Genomic DNA, 22,716 nt, shown 5'->3' on the forward strand with positions numbered 1-22,716 from the left:
CTTCACACTCCATTACAGGAATTCCAGTAAAGCTTGGAATGTACTATCACAAGATATAGCAAAGGTGATTAACTTTTAGGCTTAGGGCCCTCGTATTTACGGGACCACCTCTCCTGGTATGCCCCACAGAGGACCTTAAGGTCCATGAATAACCATAGTTTACAGCAGTGGTCCTCAACCTTGTGCTTCCAGATGTTTTGAGACTGCAATTCCCATCATCCCTGACCACTGGTCCTGCTAGCTAGGGATCATGGGAGTTGTAGGCCAAAAACATCTGGAGGCCCAAGGTTGAGGACCACTGGTTTAGAGGTCCCGGGCCCTAAGGAAGTCAGACTATCCTCCACCAGGACCAGGGCCTTTTCTATGATGGCTCCGACCTGGTGGAATGCTCTGTCCTCTGAGACTAGGGCCCTACATGATTTAACCTCCTTCTGTAGGACCTGTAAGACAGAGCTATTCCACCTGGCCTTCAATTTAAATCTAGCCTGATCTTTTATTCCCCTTCTCTTCTCTTCCCTCCTCTTCTCTTCCCTCCCCCTCCCCTTTTTATGAAGATTACCCGCTCTGGGACCCCACAGCTAACTCTCCCCTGGCCTCCTCACTGGCCCAAGTAGGACTAATTTAGCCAGCTAGCCCTGTTGACCATCTAATATTTATTGGATGGGTTTTCCCCAAAATTGATTTTTGAACTTTGAATTTTATTGTTATTAATGTTTTTATACTGTATTTTATGCTGTTCTTATGTTGTATCATAATTACGTGTTTTAAATTTGTTGTTAGCTGCCCTGAGCCCGGTTTCTGAACCGGGAAGGGAGGGGTATAAATAAATAAAAATTATTATTATTATTATTATTAATTTTAAAAAGCTATTAGTGGCTGATAATTTTGATCCTCAAAGGGAGGAAAAATAGATAAAGTATACATTTCCTCAAAGGTGGCCAAAATCTGAATTCTTTTGCTTGTGATTTTTATATCATGGTAGATTCCAGTTTTAGCTCTAGAAAATGAAAATCCATACCTTCAAGCATTCCTTTCTCTCTCCTGTTTGCAGGTTGTTAAAGGCCTTACATATTTATGGAGTTTAAAAATTTTACATAGAGGTGAGTTGTGGATTTGTTTTTGCATTTTTCTCGTGCATATAATAGTTTGTTTAGTTTCAGAAAAGGAATCCCTGCGATGTATTCAAGATTAACAGGTAGAATGAAGGGTTTTTTGTTTTTGTTTTTTAAGGCAGCAACCTACTTCATCGGTTGCATAAAGTTAACATTTGGCTTGGTGCATATAAGCACAGTCTGGGATGGGATTCGGGGTTTTGGAACAAAGCTGAAAATTGTGGGAGTGGAAATTGTTGATGATGACTGAAATATTATAAATATCATCCAAAGCAAATGAAAAGATGAAAAGCAATTTACATTTTGACATTTCTCTGGCTATGCACCCATCAAGAATAATTTCTCAGAGTGGTATGTGAGCCATATAGTTGTGATTTGGCACCTTACAGCAGCTGTTCAGGTCCTAGTATTGTAGTTCATTATTCCCTGCTTTGGAGCTGATTGGCTTCTTCTGGGTATTGACCAGTCACCAGGGCCTCCCAAATGGATGTCCCACTTGATGTACAGGTGAGAAATATGACAGATGCATCCCATGGTGACAAACTTCTCTTGCTGATGTATCAGCCTGGCCTTTTCAACTGGAGCACCCCAATCCACCATCAGTGCCTGATATGCAGAATGAAAACTATCCAGTGTGAACCCTCAAACTGCAGATTTTGCAAAGCAGAGATAGTCCTACTGAAGCAGCCATATGATCTTTAAATGAGCTAATTTGTGAACCCACCCTTGAGCTCTTAGAATAGCCAGCATCCTCCAGAGGGAGCAGGCAACCAGGGTCAGAACAGCAGCAACGATTTGTCTGCTGTAACTGCTAATGCACAGGGGGTGGTGAAACATACATTCATAGGTAGATATGTTGCTGCTGATAATTATCTCTTAGCAATTCACATTTCAAACAGGGTTTTGTATTGCTCAGTTTCCTTGAACTTTGGAATTCTGCACTCTAATGCTTGCGTGCAATTCAAGTGGAGAGGGTGGCTTTTGTTTTTTTAAAATATTTTGAATAAAATGGATTTTTAAAATATCTATTTGGTATTGAATAAGGCAACTGCATTCAACTTTTTGACCCTCTCCTTGACATTTTTGTAACAGCTAGAAAAGAGTTGCCCACATGCCATTTATCCAGTAGCCTGGTAGAAAATAGCTCAGATGGAGGTGGAATGAAAAGGCATCTGTTCATCCTCCATAAGGCTTGTCTCATATAAATAATTGGTATTAAGGAAACACTTGTGATGATGGGCACATAATGTTCCATTTTGGCTCTTGTTTAAATTCTTCCACATTCAAAATGGGAAGTATTAATCACAAAACAGATGCTCTGGGAGAACATTGTACACACACACACACACACACACACACACACACACACACAGCTTTCTCTAGGTTGTTTGTTTATTTTCTTGAAGAAATAAAGGTACATTAAGAAAAAATTCCAATAAAAATTGTGGTTGATATTATGTTGCCTGGTTGGTTTTCCACAATTAATGAAGAGTCTTGTTGCACCTAAAAGGCTAGCAATTTTTATTGTGGCAATGTATTAGTCTTTTGGGATGTGGGTGGTGCTGTGGGTTAAACCACAGAGCCTAGGGCTTGCCAATCAGAAGGTCAGCAGTTTGAATCCCCTCGACGGGGTGAGCTCCCGTTGCTCGGTCCCAGCTCCTGCCCACCTAACAGTTCGAAAGCACGTCAAGTGCAAGTAGATAAATAGGTACCGCTCCAAGCGGGAAGGTAAACGGCGTTTCCGTGTGTTGCTCTGGTTCGCCAGAAGCGGCTTTGTCATGCTGGCCACATGACCTGGAAGCTGTACACCAGCTCCCTCGGCCAATAACGCGAGATGAGCACCGCAACCCCAAAGTCGGTCACGACTGGACCTAATGGTCAGGGGTCCCTTTATCTATTAGTTTTTTAAGGTACTACAGTACTCTCTGTTGATTAATGCTTTTCCTCTGGAAATTGTTTCCACTCTCTGTCTGTTTTTAAGATTTAGATAAATCTCACTCTAGAGCAGAGATGGCAAAACACGCACCCTACCCAAGAGCTTATGGCCCCTATTTGGGACATTTTTGAAGAATGTAAATCTCCACCCCCAGCACAACTGCATGCCATGCGTTTAGCTTAGAGGTGGGGACCTTCTGGGCAACCTTCAGAAAGCCAAATGCATTTGTGGGTGGGTTCAAGGGGAAAACTGGGTCCAGTGACTAATGCAAATTATAAGGTCTGGCTCAGCAGATAAGATTGGGTTTTTTGGAAGGCACAGCCGCAGAACAACAAGAAAAGCTCTTAGGCATTGGAGAATTAATTGGTACATAATACGATCAAAATATGAGTCCCATATGAGTGTGGATGAGCCCTAAGCCTGCAAGCACAGGTGTGTGTGTGTGTTTCAAATAAACTTAGTACAGCAGCCACAAAACTTTGTCCCTTTTTAAATGATAAGCTATATATAGTAAACTATATTTAATGTAGTGTGAATGCTGTATGGCTTTGCTTCCTTATCATGTGTTGCTGTCCCCTTACAGATGTGAAGCCCTCAAATATGTTGGTGAACACAAGAGGCCAAGTCAAGTTATGTGACTTTGGGGTCAGCACACAGGTACCTTCGTTTCTTCTGCTCTTTCATATATATCCCTCCTGTTAGCTCATGTTTTCCAGACTGGCCACAAGACAAGCAGAGCCCCTTGCAAGCAAGCTTGGCTCTGCTGGGAATGGGGATTCATCCCTTTTCTCTCTTTTTTTAATCTCCTGGTGACTTTTCTTCATCAGAATATGATTGTTCATTGTTTAATGACAGTAAAAACTGCTGATATTGTAATTACTACTTACGAATAGCAAACTTCATTGATATGCAGCTTGGCTCTGAAAGCGTTTGGATCAAACAAAAGGGAGGGCAGAGCGGGAGGATCGCCTGGGGAGCCCAACTGGCCCACAGTAAAAATTAATATTGGGAGCAACAATGGTGGTGGGCTTCAACAATGTGCAGCACAAATTTTAATTAATTTCCATTTTGGGCTTCCCTTGAGAACCTCTGTGATACTGACCCATGAGCTTGCTGCAATGTTGAATTGAATTGTAGCCACCTTTCCTCCCAGCCAAACATGAGGACCAAAGAGAAGGTCACTGCTGCATTATACGTTGTCAAAGTCTGTTGTCCCTCCAGCATATTTAGTGTTCATTCCAGCCTGATAATGAAGGTGGCTTTATTCACATCTTGAGCCAGCTGACAGTGGGGGGAGGAGGACAGCTGACTGGATGTGCTGAAAATAAAATAAAATAAAACCCTCCTTCCAATTGACTATTTATATCCAACTGGTTGGTGGAGCACTAAAATCTCGAAGCATCCTGTTTAAAAGAGAATTGTCTTTAAGGTTATCTGCCATAAAGTGAAATACTGTGGTTGTTTTAAATTAGGGCCCTTGTTCAAAAGGAAAGAGAGATTTAATCATTTTTAATGCCTTCACAGGCAAATTTGTTTCCTCACACACACATACACACTTTATATAATTTTTAGCTGATTTATACATGGAATGATTGTAGGTTAAATGAGGAATAATTGCCCGTTTTATTCCCACATTATCTTTATATGGCTCTAACAGGCTGTTTTGTCTGATAGCTGGTGAATTCCATAGCCAAGACGTATGTTGGGACAAATGCTTATATGGCGGTAAGTAAATGTATGCAGATACTTCTGTTGCAGACAAATAGCCTTTGATGGGCTGCTCAGTTTTGTCTGTAGTTTTTAGTTTCTTCTACTGTTAGGTGTCTTAAATCTTTCTTAGTAAACAGATATGGAAATAAGGAAACAGTATTTTTTAAAATGTGACATGAGGAATACCGTAGTAATATAAAAAGCTAAAGTGCACATACCAAACTCCTGTGCCTGCAAGGTCAGCTCATTCCCTTTGACGGATGAGGCAGCTCTGTGGGTGCTCCATGCGCACAGGGGGTTTGGGTGTGCAGAAAAGGAGCATGTGTGGTTCATGAGAGATCCACCTAATTTGGGGAGATTTGTGTTCAGTTCAGCATGAAGGCCATAGAATCATAGAGTTGGAAGAGACCACAAGGGCCATCCAGTCCAACCCCCTGCCAAGCAGGAAACACCATCAAAGCATTCTTGACATATGCCTGTCAAGCCTCTGCTTAAAGACCTCCAGAAAAGGAGACTCCACCACACTCCTTGGTAGCAAATTCTACTGCCGAACAGCTCTTACTGTCAGGAAGTTCCTGTCCGCTTCTTCAGTGTAACTCGGGGTTGTAAAAATATTGGGGAAAGTGATACAGAAATAATAGAACATGAACCCAATAAAAATTATTCTTGGTTGTGATTTGAAGCTCTTGGGTGGGGGTAACATGTGGGCTGTTGCTATGCAGCATGTGGGCTGTTGCTATGCAGGAAGGGTGGGGGGTGGCAAGGGGGTGGGGGTGGATTGTAATTCTTGACTTGCTGCTGTTAAGAGTCTCTAGGACCTTGATAGGAAACCTCACAGGCTAAGCGAGTACTTTCCTAGTAAGCTTTTTGGTGCCTCTTCAGGTACTAAAGAGAACAGAAGTGTGAGAGATCAGCCTCTGCAAATGGTCGGCAGCATAAAGCCTATGGATTGGCCTTTTTGCTTTTGCCTGGTCAGCTGTAACAGTTGTTCCTGCCTTCTGGTGTTCATGCTCAGGTGCAGCCATCCTCTGGCTGAAGCTGATAGGAGATGTAGTCCGAAACAGCTGGGGGCACCAGGTTGGGGAACATTGTTCTAGTGCATGCCCTCATTCCATTCCTACCTCTGGCATATAGTTCAGTGTTCCGGGCATCTTGAGAATAGAGGTTATGAATATGTGACTTTTAATTGTGCTTGGGCATGTGCACAGGTTAAAAAGGTAAAGGTACCCCTGACGATTAGGTCCAGTCGCAGATGACTCTGGGGTTGTGCGCTCATCTCGCTCTATAGGCTAAGGGAGCCGGCAATTGTCCGCAGACAGCTTCCAGGTCAGGTGGCCAGCATGACTAAGCCGCTTCTGGCGAACCAGAGCAGCACACGGAAACGTCATTTACCTTCCCACCGGGGCGGTACCTGTTTATCTACTTGCACTTGACGTGCTTTCAAACTGCTAGGTGGGCAGGAGCAGGGACCAAACAACAGGAGCTCACCCCATTGCAGGGATTCAAACTGCCAACCTTCTGATCGGCAAGCCCTAGGCTCTTTGCTCAAATGCTAGTCCAAATGACAGAGATTGGCCTCTGCCATTCTGGGACTCTGCCGGCACCACAGATGAAGGTGGTTTGTTGGGTTTGCCAAATGCCTTGAGCGCAGGTTCCCCCTTTTCAGGAGCGATGTCATTGCTGTCACTCCATTGCCTCCACCTTTCTGCTTAAAGAGGAAAGATTCCCTGCACTCTAAGCAGGAATATGAGTAATCTTGAATTGTGAATACTGCAGATACTATTTTTTCTTTCTTTTGCAATCATTGATTCACTTCACATTTTTTTAGCCAATGTATTTGGATCACTTAACCTCCTAAAGTACAGAATGGCAAATATGTAAAGGGGCTTAAAAGGTATTGCTTGCCGGTTGCCACATCTCCTCTGAAGCTGGAACACTCTGATTTAAGCAGTAGGAGAACTTCAAACAAATTATTCTACCCAACTCCAGCTTTTCTTCTGGATGACTTTAAATAGCTGTAATAATTAAATTGTATTATTCCTTTTAATGTACAAACCTCGATTACACATCTATTTCCCAGGTGTGCATTAAAGAAATTACTTCTTTTCTTATTGTTTACGGATGACTGTGATGCATCCATCTGTTAATTGAAAAAAGTGAGGATTAAAGCTGTAAGATGTTTTGTCAGTTCTTCTGTTAGGACTGCTTTGCTGCTTGAATGAATTTGTTTCCAGTCATCAGATTTTTTTTGGTGTAATCTTGAAAGAAAGGGGGGGATGCATATAACACTAGGAACGAAGAGAGGGACAGAACTGTATCCTGTTCCATCTGGTGCACAGGAGATGAGATGGACAGATGTAACTGTTTTGTGGGCTCCTTACAGCGCCTTTGTTGTTTGGAGGGCTGACATGGGACTGAGCAGAATGCAAACAGCAGAAGCCAATTGACTTGGTCTCAAACTAAGAAGAGCTTGTAACACAAAACAGATGCAACAGTCCCCACATATATCTAAGCTTCACTTTGTGAAATTTATACCAGGAGTAGCTTACCTTGGATACACACACTTTTCCAAAGAGTTGAGCAGCAGCTTTTTCTTGTTAGTAACGTTTCTGCACCTTCATTAGTGAAGGAAATTGTCCTTCTCCCCCCACCCACCCACTGCTTCAAGCTCTCTGCTCAAGGAGGTGTTCAGAGGGGCACATTTCGTGGTGGATCAGGTGTCTCATGGCTGGCCTTCTGTCACCTGGCGTGGAAGCAACTCAGAAACATTGCCTGTCAAGGATGCTTTTGCCCTCCCTCTGGCCTTTCAGCTGTGGTGCTGGCAGTTCACTGTAACAAATTTGCAAGCTGGTGCCTAACCAACATGGCTGTATGGATACTGTGATACAAGTTCCTACCTGGAATCAATCTTCTTCTTAATAGAATGATTGTTGCTTAAAATTATACTGTGAAAAAAGGTTAAAGGCAGACAAATCCCTACCCTAACAGATCTGAAGCAGGGATGGCAACCTGACAGTTTGATCTGCCCACAGAGCCATTCTGCTTGTTCCCTAGTGGGAACCAAATTTCAATCAAGGTATGGAGGAAAACATGCCAGTAATTCAGGTTGCAAGTAATAATAATACATAATCCTCCAAAGTTGAGTGGCAGAGAGATTCCAAAAACCTGTGGGTACAGCTTTATTCTGTGTCCAGGCAATTCAAACTGTGACCTAAGGAAAGCTATGTTCTGTATGAATGATGCAAATTGAGCATATTTGCATAATTTATTTGTGTTTTTTTAAAAAAAATTATTTTGCATAATTTATTCTACTACTTCTAAGTTACAGAGAAGAGCAAGGGATAGGCAGACCACTGAAATATTGTGCTCTGTCCAAACTGGCATTGCTTAGCAAGTGTTTGCAGCCATAAAGGCTAGGAACTTAACTGTTTTTAACGGAAGTTTTTAGGAAGTGAAATTCTGCAGCGCTATTACATTCTGTGCTCTTCCCCCTTTTGCTGCTCCTATAAAATTGCAGCACACATGTGTACTTGCGCAGATTTGATGGCATTTCAACTGACATAGCTGTCAAGTCTCTGAAACCACTCTGAGAGGAAGATTAGAAAGGAGAAAGTGAAGTGCTTTTCGAGAGTAATTTATGGACTTCTGAAATGTTTGTTACCAGAACTGGCCTAAGATGAGCCCTACCAAGGTTGCCCCTGTACATGACAGAGGGGAGATTATTGCCTGTCTGGAGAGCCTGGTTGCTGCCCTCAGTGGCAGGTTGTACAAACTGAGGGAAGAGAAGCAGGCCTGGGAGCTCTCTGGAGGGCAGAAGCTGGAATTGGCTCTACAGGATTAACTGCCTGTAGTTCCCTTCCCTGACTAGCTTTTCATAAAACCATAAGGATATCCCTACTGGATCAGGCTGATGCAGGCCACTAGTCCAGCATCCTGTTCTCGGATTGGCCAACCAGATGCTGCAATGGGAAACCTGCCAGCAGGACCTGAGAGTACAGCAGCCAAAATGTGTATATAAGAGTGGTATTTGAGATGGAATTTATTAATATGTTATTGTAAAATGAATAAAAATTATTTTACAGATACTGATAAAAGAGAGAGAGAGTACAGCAGCACTCTCCCCACTTGTGATTCGCAGTAACAGGTATTTAGAGGCATACTGCCTCTGACAGTGGAGGGATCTAGAGTCTGATCTCCCAGACCCCCAGTTCAGCCCTACAGTCCCATGATAAGCTCAGGACAGAAAAGGCTTGCCTTTCCAGAACACTGCTACTGCTTTGCTTTTGTTTATAGGGACTCAGCTCAGAAGTGCTGTGGTCTGTTCTCTATGTGTGCTTTGCTTCTGGGAGGATTCTGCCTCTGTACTGTCTAGAAGGCTGAGTCTTAAAGACCATTTAGGCCATTGTGTCTGTGTTTTTTACTTAACGTTTACTTGGCGCTAAAAGCTCCTGACCTGGGATTAGCAGCTGAGAGGAAGCATCCTTGAGCACGTTCGACTGGCACTAATTTGGGTGCGTTTGTTTTCTCTAAAGGCTTCTGGGTTATTATAGAGTGGAGGGGAAAAGGAGTTGTGCAAGGTGCCTGAACTAGACAGGTGCATTAACAGCACAGTGGGAAAGAGAGTCTTGTCGAGTCTTTTTATTGTTGCATTTCACACTGTACTTGACCTTGGCAATACTTAGAGCACAGCTTTTGAGTAAAAGAGCTGGCTGGCTATTTTGCGTTCCTTGCTGTCTCAAGCGGTATTAAACTTGCCGCTAATTGGTGTGAGCTGAACTTCTTTTATTTGCAGGTTGCAATGTGCATTAGCTTGGGAACAGTTAAACAAGAGCTGGTTTTCTGTGGACAACCTCCTTGCTTGCTTCTCACATTCATACAGATATGCTAGTAACTTGCATAAGACAGATGTGAGAATAGAGATGCATATGTGAGCAGTGTTGGGAAAGTGATGTCCTGAGTAGTTTAAGGCATCTAATTTTGTTTTGATTGCTTTGTTTTCTATAAGGGTACATTCATTATAACTTTATCAGAGACTCTGGGATAGAAATAGTATTATTGAAGGGTTCGTATAGTGAAGCCTGCTCTTAGGGAGCTCCCAGGAAGTTGCCCTGTGGTAGCATTTTCAGGGGTACTGCAGTTGGAGAGGGCAGCCTCCCCAGTGACATTTTGGCTGCTTAGTTGCAATGAGAGAATGGTGGTCCTGGTGCTGTATAAGAGAAGTCAGAAACACAATGAATGCTAGCCCTGAATAGGTGAGGCTACACATGATGCTGTAACTCCATCCAGTATTGTATGTCACAAGAGTGCACAGTGCAGTTTGGCCATGCTTCACAAAGGTACATACAACTGAGGCTGGCATGCTGCCTTTGGGGCAGTAACTGGGTCAAGCGTGGTATACTTTCTGCTATCCCATTGGCTCCTGGTTTGCAATTCTAAATGCCCCACCGACACTTTGCTGCTCTGACAACCCACCCCAGTCAAGCTGGCCACATGTTTCATGCTTGCTTCCTTGCTCCTCAGCTCCACTCTGAAAAAGAATGCTGTCCTCAAAGCCCAAGCAACCTTTGGCTTATCACCATTCCACTCTCTGCCAGTTGCGCTGCTTGCCCAAACGTTTCCAATTCCACCTCTTAAGTCCCACTCCACGTCTCATTGTATCCTTGTGATACAATTGCCCTCTAAAGTTGCCACTCATACGCTGATTGTGCAGCTAGGATTGTTCCCTCTCCTGCCAACATAACCTACATGAGAACTTATCTTATGGGTCCCAATTAGGAAAGTGAAGAGAAAAGTCCTTAAAAGTCTGCTTTTGCTGTTGAAATAAATTCAGCAGAGTACATGCTTTCAAACATTTTTATCAAAATTTGAGAATCCGAGTTTTCATTTTCCTTCTCTAATTAAGGTTGTGTTTTTATTTCTGGACATTTCATTAGGTTCAGTTATCTCTCCCCATTTGCTTTTTACAGCCAGAACGCATTTCAGGAGAGCAGTATGGGATTCATTCTGATGTTTGGAGCCTAGGGATTTCCTTCATGGAGGTAGGTGCCTTTATATGTTTGTTTTTCAACTATTTAAAAAGAACACAATTGGGTCTTGATTCCTGATTCATGCAGGTTTGGGTGTTTTTAAAGAAATCCTGCATATGAAATTTTTGTATGGGGGAAATAACGTGTGAGCCAAGTAATCCATGTTGATGCCCAAGCCACAGAGGACCACTCCCTCCCTCCCTTCTTTTGAGGGAGAGGCATCCTGTGGAAAGGGGGGCTACTAGAGGACCAGGCATCAACATGGATAGCCCAGCTCACACACCATTTGGGAAGCTAATGGGCGTACAGGGCTATTCTTTGCGGGGGATTTGTAAACCTGTGAACTAGGACTAAGATTACAAAGTGACTGCACTTTGGAGCATCATTTTGCATGTTGAATAGTATTAAACAACCATTGTTTAGTCTCTGTGTTTTATTTAGAAAGGATTTGTTCTTCAGAAAGAAGTTTCTCTTGAGGTTGGAAAGACCCCATACTGGCTACATCTTCTTCTAGCGCCTATGGGTGGGATTCAATGTTGTGCTAAAGCCATTGTTCTATCAACACACGCTTTTCTGCTTGCCAGAGGGAACTGATTTCCCCATCCTCTCCCTGCACTGTTATGCAGGGTTTTTTTTGAGGGAGTGCAAGAGGGAGTTGCACCAGTACAACATCTTAGTTGAATCCAGCCCATAGAATGAACTTAGATTTCATTTCTGTCTCTATTGTTGTTCCATGCCTGCAACTTGGGTTGCCAAATGTTAGGTTGGGCATGCTTCTTAGGTAAGTGAAATAGACCACTCCAGTGCCAGAGAACTGGAGGGTGCAGGAAATGGGGGCTCAGCTCATGCCTATCTTGGTCAGGCCAAAGACATGGGCCAGGTTTTTGTAACATTTTGAGGTATTGCTGTTGCAGTTAAGAGTGTTCACCTGAAGTTTTTTTGGCATGATGAGTAAAATTTGTATATCCTGGCCATCATTAATATGCTTTATGACCTGGGTGGTAATCTACTCTTAGCTGCAACTGCAATTATAATGTGGATAATTCAGAATGTTACAAAACCTGGCCTATGGCTTTGGCTTGACCTGAACCTCCATCCCATGTGTTAAGCTCATTTCTCATCTTGACATACCAAACATAGTTATTATGATAAAATGGGAGAGCCCCTTTCTGCTTCCTGTTGCTAACACTGCATGATGACTTCAGATAACTAATCTGCTTATCTGAACTAAATGTTTGAGTCCTATAGCGGAGATAGTTAAACTTAACACCAGATAGCTTGTGCAAAGAACCCTGGGCCTGGGTAGTGCCATCTCTTTGAACAGGAAGGGTCTGCTTATTGCCTCTTCTTGAACAAACTTCCTTTCCTCTTCTTCGCCTTCTGCTTGCTTTTCTCTCCTGAGTCAGAAGCATGGAACAATTTGTCTCTGTGTGCTTTGTTAATTGGTGTGTCATCTGCTCCTCGGAGACCTCTCCTCAACATGATCGTTGTTTTATTGAAGTGGTTTGAGTGATGTGTTAAATGAGGAGAGCGAGGGAAAATGGCTTTAGAAAGGTGAAGGTGATGCTCCAGGAAGCCATGCAAGGTCATTACCATTAAAGTCACACTGTCTGTTGACACTGGGGTGGGCCAGGGAGCATTTGGAGAGGACAGCTGGAGTTTATGTTGGAATTTCCAAACATCCCTTTTGAGCCAGACTTTGTGTCATTGAGCTAGTGTGTTCCTTAGATCCCTTGGGTAATAAAGCTAAAGAGGTTTTCTCTGCACTTCTTTTATTCAGAAAAAGAAAGGACGCCAGAGCTTAGAAATGTGTCAGAGTCCTTGATCCCACATGCATGCAGTGGGTTGAGGCATTCTGTGAAAGCAGGTGCACTCTCTTCTGCACAATTGCTTCATGTGTGTCAGGGCTGAGATCTAATATTGAAAGTTTCTGGGGTAATCAGGAAAACTGCTGATCCTAGTCTGGGCAACAATCTATACCAACCTTCCCCCACCTGGTGCCCTGCACTGCAAATGTTTGGACCGCAACTCCAAATGGCTGTGTTGCCTGAGGCTAATAGGAGTTGTAGTCCAAAACATCTGGAGGGCCCCAGATAGAGGATGGCTGATATTCTTCTGGATATGGCAATAGACTACTTCTATACTGTAGATTCATTAGACATATGGTAGGGTAATAAAAAGAGAATTGAGACATGTGAGGCCATTTGTTCTGAGCAGCTAATGCATTCTCCTCACTCCTACCAGGCCCTAAAAAAGGCTACTCTTTGCATCGTTGTGTAGGGGAAAAGAACCCAGCCTGACAGCAGTGCAGTAATGCTTCAGAGCCTGCTTGAACTCTGTTGTCAACCTGAAATTTATTTTAGTCTTCTAAGCTTGGAGCAAAATGTGTGGATCTGCCTGCTACTAAGTCAGACTATTTATCCATTTTGCTCAGTATTGTGTACCCTAAACTACCCTTCATGTTTATATTCTCACTTTTTAAAAAGTGTGTATAACTGGGTTGCTTCCATCTTGAAGGAAAAGAAACTGCAGGACACAATTGTATCTTAAATCTACTTTATTTTGAGGGGGAGGGGGAGTAAACAGCAAACAGCAAATGGGCCTTATGCAGGTTTTAACCCAGAGAATATCTGAGAAAATCCATGGAAGAGAGAGGGAAGCTTAGAATGTGTTACATACATTGCAGATGTAGATACATGAGAAAGCTATAGTTAGTGGTAGAGCATGTGCTTTGCTCATGAAAGGTCCCAGGTTCAGTTGCTGGCATTGCCAGGACTGGGAAGAAACATTGTTTGTCAGAGCCTTTGGAAAGCTGCAGCCAGGCCGAGTAAATGGTTCTTGGCTGAATGGACCAGTTGTTTGACATGGTATTAGGCAGCACCATATGATCAAGCCTCCCTAAGCTACAGTTCACTCTGACAAGCCCACAGTAGGGGGACTTCTCCTTTGGAGGGTGTTAATTCCTTGGAGGTGCAAGTCCTGGCCCAGTACAGGTTGAAAATTAAGCCTTTCACAATTTATTTCCCAATAAATCCTACTACTATTACTAGCCACGATGGCTGTGTACTGTCTCTGCTATCAGAGGCAATATCCCTCTGAATGCCGGTTGCTGGGAAATACAGGTGGGGAGAGCTTTTTTGTACTCAGGTCTTCCCTGGGGCATCTGGGTGGCGACTGAAGGAACAGAATGCCAGACGCCAGTCTGCTCCAACTAGACTTTTCTTGTACAGTGGTACCTCGGTTTAAGTACACAATTGGTTCCAGAAGTCTGTACTTAACCTGAAATGTACTTAACCTGAAGCGAACTTTCCCATTGAAAGTAATGGAAAGTGGATTAATCCGTTCCAGACGGGTCCGCGGAGTACTTAAACTGAAAGTACTCAAACTGAAGCGTACTTAAACCGAGGTATGACTGTACTCTTAACATTAGTTTGGGGTGGGCTGCTTTATCTCCATGGGAAATGTTTTGGTTGAAGTGGCTGGCCTTTCTTGAAATGTTCTTGCTGCAAAAACTGAAGCATGAGGGTTGGTGGGTTTCCCCCCTTTCCTGGTGCTATTAAAAAAGATAAATTGGACAGCAACAAGCAAGGCATGAGGCATCTCTTGGGACCTAGTTATGAGTCCTGTAATATTGTGCTGGGACCACTGTTGTCTCCTTTGTGTTGTAAAACCTCCCCAGAGCTTTTTTCAACGATTGTTAGGGGTGTTTTGTTTGAGCTTCTTCTCCATGTTGCCATTTCTGTCTGGTCACCAGAAAGTGGCATTTTTCTAGTACATACCATGCAGGGGCAGGGTGACAAAACAGCTGATGGTATTACACTAAAAAGTGTTATACAAAACTCATTAACCCGCATAGGGATTTAGTGAGAGTTGCGAACAGGCCTATCAGAAATGGCGGAGTGTGTGTGGGGTGGGCTTAAGCTAATTGGGAGAACCTGATTGGAGGGGCTGGCTGTCTCTGGGGAGAATGGCATGTATCCAATTTTGATTGACAAGGGGATCTTTTAAATAGTCAGCGTCCCTGGGGTTCAGCTCCATTCCTGCTAGTGAATTTGATCTCCCTCCCGCCCACCTCCTTTTTTCCTGCAGGTTTAGGTTGACCTTGCTATGGTACTGCCTGTATTCAGGGGTCAGTAGGAATTTTTTCCATTTGGCTGATTGGCTGTTGCCACTTGGTTTTTCGCCTACTGCTTAGCAATAGTCACAGCTTGTTAGGGTTGGCAGGTTAGGCTTTGGTTGATGAGTTTGGGAGGGGCATCGCATGGAGGTGCATGCCCCTCAGTGGTTGCTCTTATAGAAGTATTCCGTTAAAGGAATCCTGGGGCTCCGGGGCTCTAGTCTTTACACCCCCGCACGGTGCGGGGCTGGGGCCTATACAGAGCACGAGCCTTGGGGAACATTTCTGGAGGGGGAGATTGCCTGTTGCTCAGTTATCTCCTCCACCATGCAGTGTTTACTTGACTTGCCTATTGCAGGAAGTCAGAGCTGGTCCTGTCCCACCGTGGGGCAGAAGATTAACCAAAGCCTAAGGCCAACACTCAAAATTAATTGTAATTTTAAATAAAGTTGTGGCCAAAATTATGCCAAAACAAAAACCTAAAATAACGTGTCGGTCTGAGTTATTGGTTGGGAATTTCTGGGGGGTCTTGGCTCGCAAATCATTATTATTAGTTATCTTCAGCGTTATCAATAACAGTATAATCTAGGAATGCCCTTGTGTCCATCACTGGCTCCGAATGACTTAAAACAATGCAACCCTCAGTATTGCAGTGGTAGATCACATGTTTTGCATGCAGAAGGGCCCATACTCAATTTCCAGGTCACACTGGGAAATATTCCTCCCGAAACCCTGGAGAGCAAGACCATTAGTGTAGGTCATTCCCAAACTTCGGTCTCCAGTTGTTTTTGGACTACAATTCACATCATCCCTGACCACTGGTCTTGCCAGCTAGGGATGATGGGAGTTGTAGTCCAAAAACAGCTGAAGACCCAAGTTTGGGAAACACTGGTACAGTATAGGCAGTACTGAGCTAGATGGGCCAGTTGGTCTGATTCGGTATAAGGCAACTTCATATAGTCCTGGGTCCTGCTACTTTGTTGCAGGGCCCTGGTCCCAATGTGCATCACACTTGCTGCTGGAATCATTGTGCCCAGGGCCGGATTTACGTTTGATGAAGCCCTAAGCTACTGAAGGTAATGGGGGCCCTTTATATGTCCAGCTGTCCTTTGTCAACAAAAAATTGTCACTGTTTTTTGTGTTGAATATATGCTATATGGTAATTTATGGACCTCATAGGTATCTAAAGCCATTTTATTTGTTTTTTATCTTATATTTTGGAAATGTACATCCAGGTTTTTTCCCTTAAAATTTTTTGGGGGGCCCCAAGAGAGTGGGGCCCTAAGCTATAGCTTGTTTAGCTTGTATGTAAATCCAGCACTGATTATGCCCACCTTTCAGATTTCCAGTGCCAGGCAAAGAGAGCTTGCACTGTAGATATGTGGTCCTATCTGCTTCCATAGAAAGTCATGGCCAGTGGTTGCTTTCAGTTCACTGTTGGAAATTCAAGCTGTCTTGTCACTCCTCTTTAATTCTGTGTCTGCTTCTGCAAGATAGGTCAGTATTAACTAATCCCATTTAGAGTGGCATTATTTCCCCATTCTTTCTTTGAAGATTTTAAGTAGTTGTTAATTGAACACATTAGATGGATCTGGGCACATTTCAGTACCTACAGTATGATTTGTTTTAAATTGCTTTAACTATTTTCCATGCCACATTTCCAACCTTCCTTAGACTTTTTTTAAAAAAAAACCACAACAACACTATTTTATAACCAACTATCCAAGGAACTAGATAGTGATTGGGTGGCTGCAAGTCACTCCATTATGGTAACAAGCAGACCAAAACAATTGAGTTACAGCTTTAAATATATATATTACGGTAATAATATAAGCTGTTGGTGCCTTGTGCCTCAAGAGAAATCTCATAGTTCACATCAGCAGACCTGGTGCCCTCTGGATGTTTTGGACGTCAACTCCAACCAGCCACAGCCAACACAGCTGTGCTTGCTGAAGCAGATGGGAGTTGTAGACTTAAACATCTGGAGGGCACCGGATTGCCAAAAGCTAGTCTACAACCCACAGAGCTGCTCAAACAGATCTCCAGAGCCTCTGAGTCTTTTATGATCCTTCCACAACCTTCTCTCCCTGACCCCAACTCCTTTCTCGTCTATATGCAGTTGCTGCTGACTCCAGTTCTGACTGTCCGATTTCCGAATTAATACTATGCACATCCACAAAACCACCTTGATAGGCAAAGGCACTCAAAGGGTATCTTCTCCAGAAGTGATATTACAACCTCCAGAACCTGTTTCTTGAGAGAGAAATAGTGTCTTCTGAATGGGAACTTTGTTTTGATGCCAGATTATGCATGTGTTAGGTAAGAATGAACACAAGCTCTGCTGGAAGCAGAATGGAATGTGCCTTTCTGTTTAGGCTGCTAACAGTGGAGAAGGTTGTTTTGTAGAGCTGGTACTTTCCCCATATGATGCTCTGAGCTGATCTGACAGCTGGCAAAGAAAAGAAAACATCATTTCTTTCTCTTTTACAGTCAATTGTTTTGTATTACTTTGAATTATTGAAGGGCATATCTCTTACTTATTGAGTTCATGCAGGTGGCCCCCTGTTGTTCCTTTGGACTATTTCTGGATATACAACCTAACTTTTTGGTCTTTATTGGGTATTGTTGTTTCTTTTGTTTTGTTTTGTTTTGCTTTTGCTTTTGCTTTGCTTTGCCTTTTACCACTATTGATCATGTCTCCGCACCCTGGAAATCTAGTTTCTTCTTATTGTATGTAGAGGTGAACTGCCCGCAGCAGGGGTAACCAGCATGGTGCCCTCCAGGTGTTTTGGACTACAACTCTCATCCTCTTTGATCGCTTGTCATGCTGAGTGGGGCTGTTGGGAGTCATAGTCCAGAACATCTAGAGGGCACCATGTTGGCCACCCCTGGGTTACAATAACAATACAAACGGTGGCATATAAAATGACATTAAGCTATTTCTTAAAAATTGTCTTCAGTGAACCTTGGTGTCCTCTTAAGAAAATCTTAGAGGAAATGAGCAACTACTTCTGGAAGTAATTTTTCTCATCCTTAGTGGCGAAATTAGACTTCTCTGAAGTATGCATAAAGAATTGGGGGGAGGGAGCTCTGTTTTTAAAAAATTGAGACGGAGACAGTTTGAGATATCCTTGCAGGTGGGTAAAGCTTTTAGATATTAGAAATGGCCATGATAGACATGTAGCTTGTGTGTTCTTTGTAATAATAAGTTAGGGAAATTTTAAAGGGTGAATTCTGCATCTTGCTAGGGAGATACAGACTTGCAAGTTTTGTTCATGCTTTTATATAGCTTACTGTGTGTGTAAATTTTACTGAATGTGTTGTTGTCTTACCTTTTGTTAAACTCTTGCTCTGTGATGGTTTGTTGACTGGTTAAAAAATAAACATAAAATCCAACATAAAATATATAAAATATATAATATAAAATATATAATAACTCTCTAAATTTAAACGTAAAAATTGTTTGGTATTTGCATGGCTCTGTAACTGTTGTCATGAGAAGTTTTACATTGCTCTGTTACTCGTGAATCTCAAGAGGAAGAATATTGCAGAGCTAGCTTCTCTGTTTGCCTTTATCTAGGCTTGCCGCACAGATGGTAGGCTAAAGAGTGCGCTCTCAGTTGATCATGGAAACTCTGTAGAGGTGGAGGTGAGGCTGTTGCGCTATGTAGAGGTCAAGTCATGTAGGATTTGGTGCTGAAAACCAGCCCTTTTAAAACATTCAGGTGACTATAGAACTGTACTTTCCACTGGTTCTATGTACACTGGTCTTGGAGATGTGCACACTGGGAGACAGGCTGATGCATATGGACCAATTGAATTTTGTGATCAGTGGCGTGGGTGTGTAACAGACAGACCATTCTAGTTCTTCCCTTGTGATTTTTGCCAAACAAAGGTCGTCTGTTGAAAGCAACTTCTCCCTTGTCACAACAAAAGCTGATGTCCAGCATTTGTGGTGGTTTTTGTGGGGGTAGAATTGGAAGTAAAGGTTCCACTGCCCAAGGCCTGGGTCATGAATTAATAATTGCCTCCTCCGTGTCGAGTGAGGCCCATCAGCAAAGCTGGGAATGAAGAAGTTGCCTTGCAGAGTGCTATCAATCACCCAGTGACCATAACTTCTAGTAATTAGTGTATTTTATGGGCCTCTGCTTCCGAGGCTTGGAAGCGCATATGCTCCAGTCACAGTGAAACTTAGCCAGAGTAATATTCCAGAATGATTTATCCGCTTGCTGCGCTGGGAGGTAACCCTATATTAGGGGAAGATTGTGGACTAAGCTGCAATAAAGTGTAAGTTTAGGTAAAGTTTGCCCAGGTTGAGACCTCAATGCATCATTTCTTTTCCGGCATTCATTGCTCGGCGACAGTAGGCAGGCTTTGTGGTGAGGAAATAAATAACGTAATTATGTGAACAGAGAGGTGTACGAGCAGTGAAAGAAATATGTATGCGGTCTTCCTACAAATCCATCTCTAAACAAAACTTGGATTCTGAAACTCAATTAATTAGCCATCTTTATTGCTACTCAAGCTCCTTTCTTTTATTTTCTTTTATTACAAGGCAAACCAGCGTACAAAGAGACTAGCACCCTGCTCTTGGCAGTCCTATCCTTGCAAATCTGCAGCAGGCTGTGGGAGCTCAAGCCCCATCTCCCCTCACACTCTTCCCCAATAAGAGAAGTTGGAAGAGTTGGGAAGGGGCAGAACTGGGGTGGCACGTCCTGTTTCATCACCTCTGCACCTCCAAAGCCTCCCTTACCTGAGTCTTGCGGCAGCGCCTGCAAAAAGTGGCCGTGACAGCAGCAGGTTCTGGTCAGATCTCACAAGATCTTGGCAGAAGCCACTGCTGCTACCGCTTCTCAGCCAGGGGCAGAAGGGGTGTTGCCTCTTGGTGTTCCACCGCCTGATGCAGATGCCTCAGCCTGCCTCATGGGCAGGCTGGCTCTGAGCAGGACTGTATCTGATTTGCCAGCAGGACCTTGCTCTTTGCAATTCCATTTCTTTGCATTTCCACATCATTTATTATTTCTACAGCACCATCAGTGCGCCGGCACTAGACAGAGTGCCAGAGGATGGCTTTCTGCTCCAGGTTGCTTACAATCTCAAATATGACTTGGGGGCGGATAGACAAAAGGGAGGGAAGTAGAAGCAGAACTAAACATGGACACTACAAAAGACTGTGAGAAGTGCAGCACTGTAAGAACTGGGCGCTGACTTAGATAGGCCTTTGATCTAATCCAGAAGAGCTCTTCCTACGTTGTTCTGTGGCTCTCCAGATGTTTATGGACTATACACCTCATCATCGCTGACCTTTGGCCATTGAGATTGGCACTAATGGGAATTGGAGTCCAAAACAACTGGAGGACTACTGGGAGAGTGGGCTATGCAGAGCACCAAAGCCTCAGCCTCCAGACACCAGGAATTCATCTCCAGGACTCGAATTAAATACATTGATTTCAGCTTGCCAGCCAAACTTGAAGCTGTAGGTCTCTCATCTCAGGTAGATCCCAGGCTTTACATCAGGAACAGCCTGTTCAAAAACAGCATCCATACCTAAAGTAATTGGGGGGGATGCGAGTATGCAGAATTTAGCACTGGATGATTCTTTTTGATTTATAAGGCTTTAGTGAAAGTGAATTAAACTTGGGGTTTAATCTCTTTTGTCTGGAGGTCCCAGAGGGCATGATTCTTGCTTGGTCTGGTGGCCTTTCTCCCTAGTCTAGGTGCAGCCTCCAACAGACATGTCATTTCATCTGTCTCTGTTACTCGGGCTCATGGCCCTCTGCAGGGGTCGCACATTCCACAAGTTATCAGCTAATGGTCTTGTACATTAAAAATGGAAGCTTCCTCCGCTCAGTGGCCTTGCCTTGCTTTGTTTCTAAGCCCCAGACACTTTGAAGTGCAGCTGCGAACTATAGGCAGAAGATTAAATTAATTTGTAACTCTCCCCCCCCTTTTTTCTTTTGGACCTGTGTTACTAAATCCTTCTCATTTAATTGAAACCCTATTTCAAGGTGGTTTGCGTCTCTTGTTCTTTGTTGCCAATTTAACCTCCAAAGCACTTTAACATGAGTAAATTGTGGTTATATCCTCCTGGATTCTTTTTTAAACTGAGCAATAAGAGGACAGTGGAATTGGTATAGGTAGGAAGGAAAAATGATAGGGCTTCTTCTTGCAGTATTTAATATTTATCAGGGTCTTTGCCAGTGGAATGTTAAGGCGATTTTAAACCTTGAATCTAGAAATCTACAAATGGGTCTCGGAAATGAAATCTTATCATGTGAGTTTCAGGTAATCCAGTTGTTATGTCTGGGTTTGTTTGGTCTGTTGTTGTTTTTTAAAAAGTTTCCAATGTCTGAATGTTCCAAATTGTCGGCTGCTTTCCTCTAAATTGAGGGTTTAACTGCAGTGCACAATCTAAATGCAAAATCTTGAGATGGAAATTTAATTGTGTAAAATGTGCACAAAGTAATTAAGAACAAATTTTAGAACATTTCAGACTATAAAGTTCTTCTTTAGCTCGATCACAAGCAGTATCGTAAGTGCTTATTTTCAATTTGCAGTTATGCTGAGAAACATGGAATGCAACTAAATAAAGCCATCCTGTGCTCTTCAGTATAACTGTAAATTAAAAAACCAAACAAACTTGCAAGTCGCACAGAGTAATTTAAAGAAGGGTGGGCAGGGGACTTTATAGCATCATTGTCCTTAAAAACAATATTCAGCATGCCCTTGCCTCAGTGGCTTTCTGCTTACATTAGTGTTGGGACTCAAGCCTGCAGTGGACCTTGAACTCGCCACTTGAGGGATATTAAGCTGGGATTTAATGAGTACATTGCCACCCAGATCTAGTCAAAGGTGGAATTGCAACAAGACCACCTTGGGGTACCTCTTGCTGCCAGTAGACCAGGTGATGCTCCCAGACCTCTGAAAAAATGTTGACGACCGGCTTGCTTGTATATGAATGTATGAAGCTGCCTTATGGATCATTCGTCCATCCAGTTCAGCATTGTCTCCTCCAGCAGCCACACCTCTCCAGAGTGTCAAGCTGAGGCACGTCTTTCTCAGCCATGCTTCCCTAGGATGCTGGAGATTGTACTTAGCTCTTCATGAAATGCAAAGTGTGTCCTCTAACACTGAACTGCAGTTGCATGTGTTCCTCTAAGTGCCCCTCAGTCTGTGCCTTCCCCCAGCAGCCGAATGCACCTTGGAAGGTCACTATTACTGAAGGTATGTTGAAAGTTTCATGGTAGGATGGAAAGATGTGTATTCTGATTTGACCCCCTCCTCCTGGAGAAATCCAGGGGAACAAACACACCCACAGCAAAAATCGTTTGTTTTTTTTAAAAAAAGCATTCTAAAAGCAGTTACAGTTAAAACAGTTAAAAACCAGTTAAAAACATGATCTCATCCAGTGATCTCAGGGTTGCCAGGAACGATAAGTATCCTTCATACATCACATGCCTGGGTAAAGAAGAATGTTTTCAAGTTCTTTGTAAAATTCAGTACTGATGGAGACAGATACACCTCACCCGGGGTTGTGTAAATAGGAAATCCCCACTGAAAAGCAGCATGAGGTACCTATTATACCAGGGGTGTGGAATCTGTGGCCTTCCATCTGTTATTGGACTACAGTCCCATCATCTGTGGTCATTGGCCATGTTGCCTGGGACTGATGAGGGTTGGAGTCCAACAGCTACTGGGCTGGCTGGGGGACAGGTGCCCCATCCTTGGTTTATACTATTCTGTGAATGTTAAAGCTTTTAGTATTACCTCCTTTTACTATTCTTAATCATGTTCATAACAAATAACTTCATACTT

At 43.2% G+C, this 22,716-nt stretch overlaps 1 protein-coding gene across 6 annotated transcripts in view; it reads left to right on the top strand.

Annotated features, from left to right (window-relative positions):
* Positions 1–22,716, top strand: part of MAP2K5 (mitogen-activated protein kinase kinase 5) — a 132,401-nt gene that overhangs the window by 54,406 nt on the left and 55,279 nt on the right. For all 6 annotated transcript variants that reach the window (XM_035132287.3, XM_035132289.3, XM_060282474.2 and 3 more), the window contains exons 13-16: positions 1,052–1,100; positions 3,632–3,705; positions 4,723–4,773; positions 10,725–10,796. In XM_035132287.3, coding sequence (XP_034988178.3) covers positions 1,052–1,100; positions 3,632–3,705; positions 4,723–4,773; positions 10,725–10,796 — 246 coding nt within the window. The remainder of the gene's footprint in view (positions 1–1,051; positions 1,101–3,631; positions 3,706–4,722; positions 4,774–10,724; positions 10,797–22,716) is intronic.

The sequence above is a fragment of the Zootoca vivipara genome, chromosome 13, assembly GCF_965207765.1.
Source record: "Zootoca vivipara chromosome 13, rZooViv2.hap1.1, whole genome shotgun sequence".
In the NCBI taxonomy this organism is placed as follows: Eukaryota; Metazoa; Chordata; class Lepidosauria; order Squamata; family Lacertidae; genus Zootoca; species Zootoca vivipara.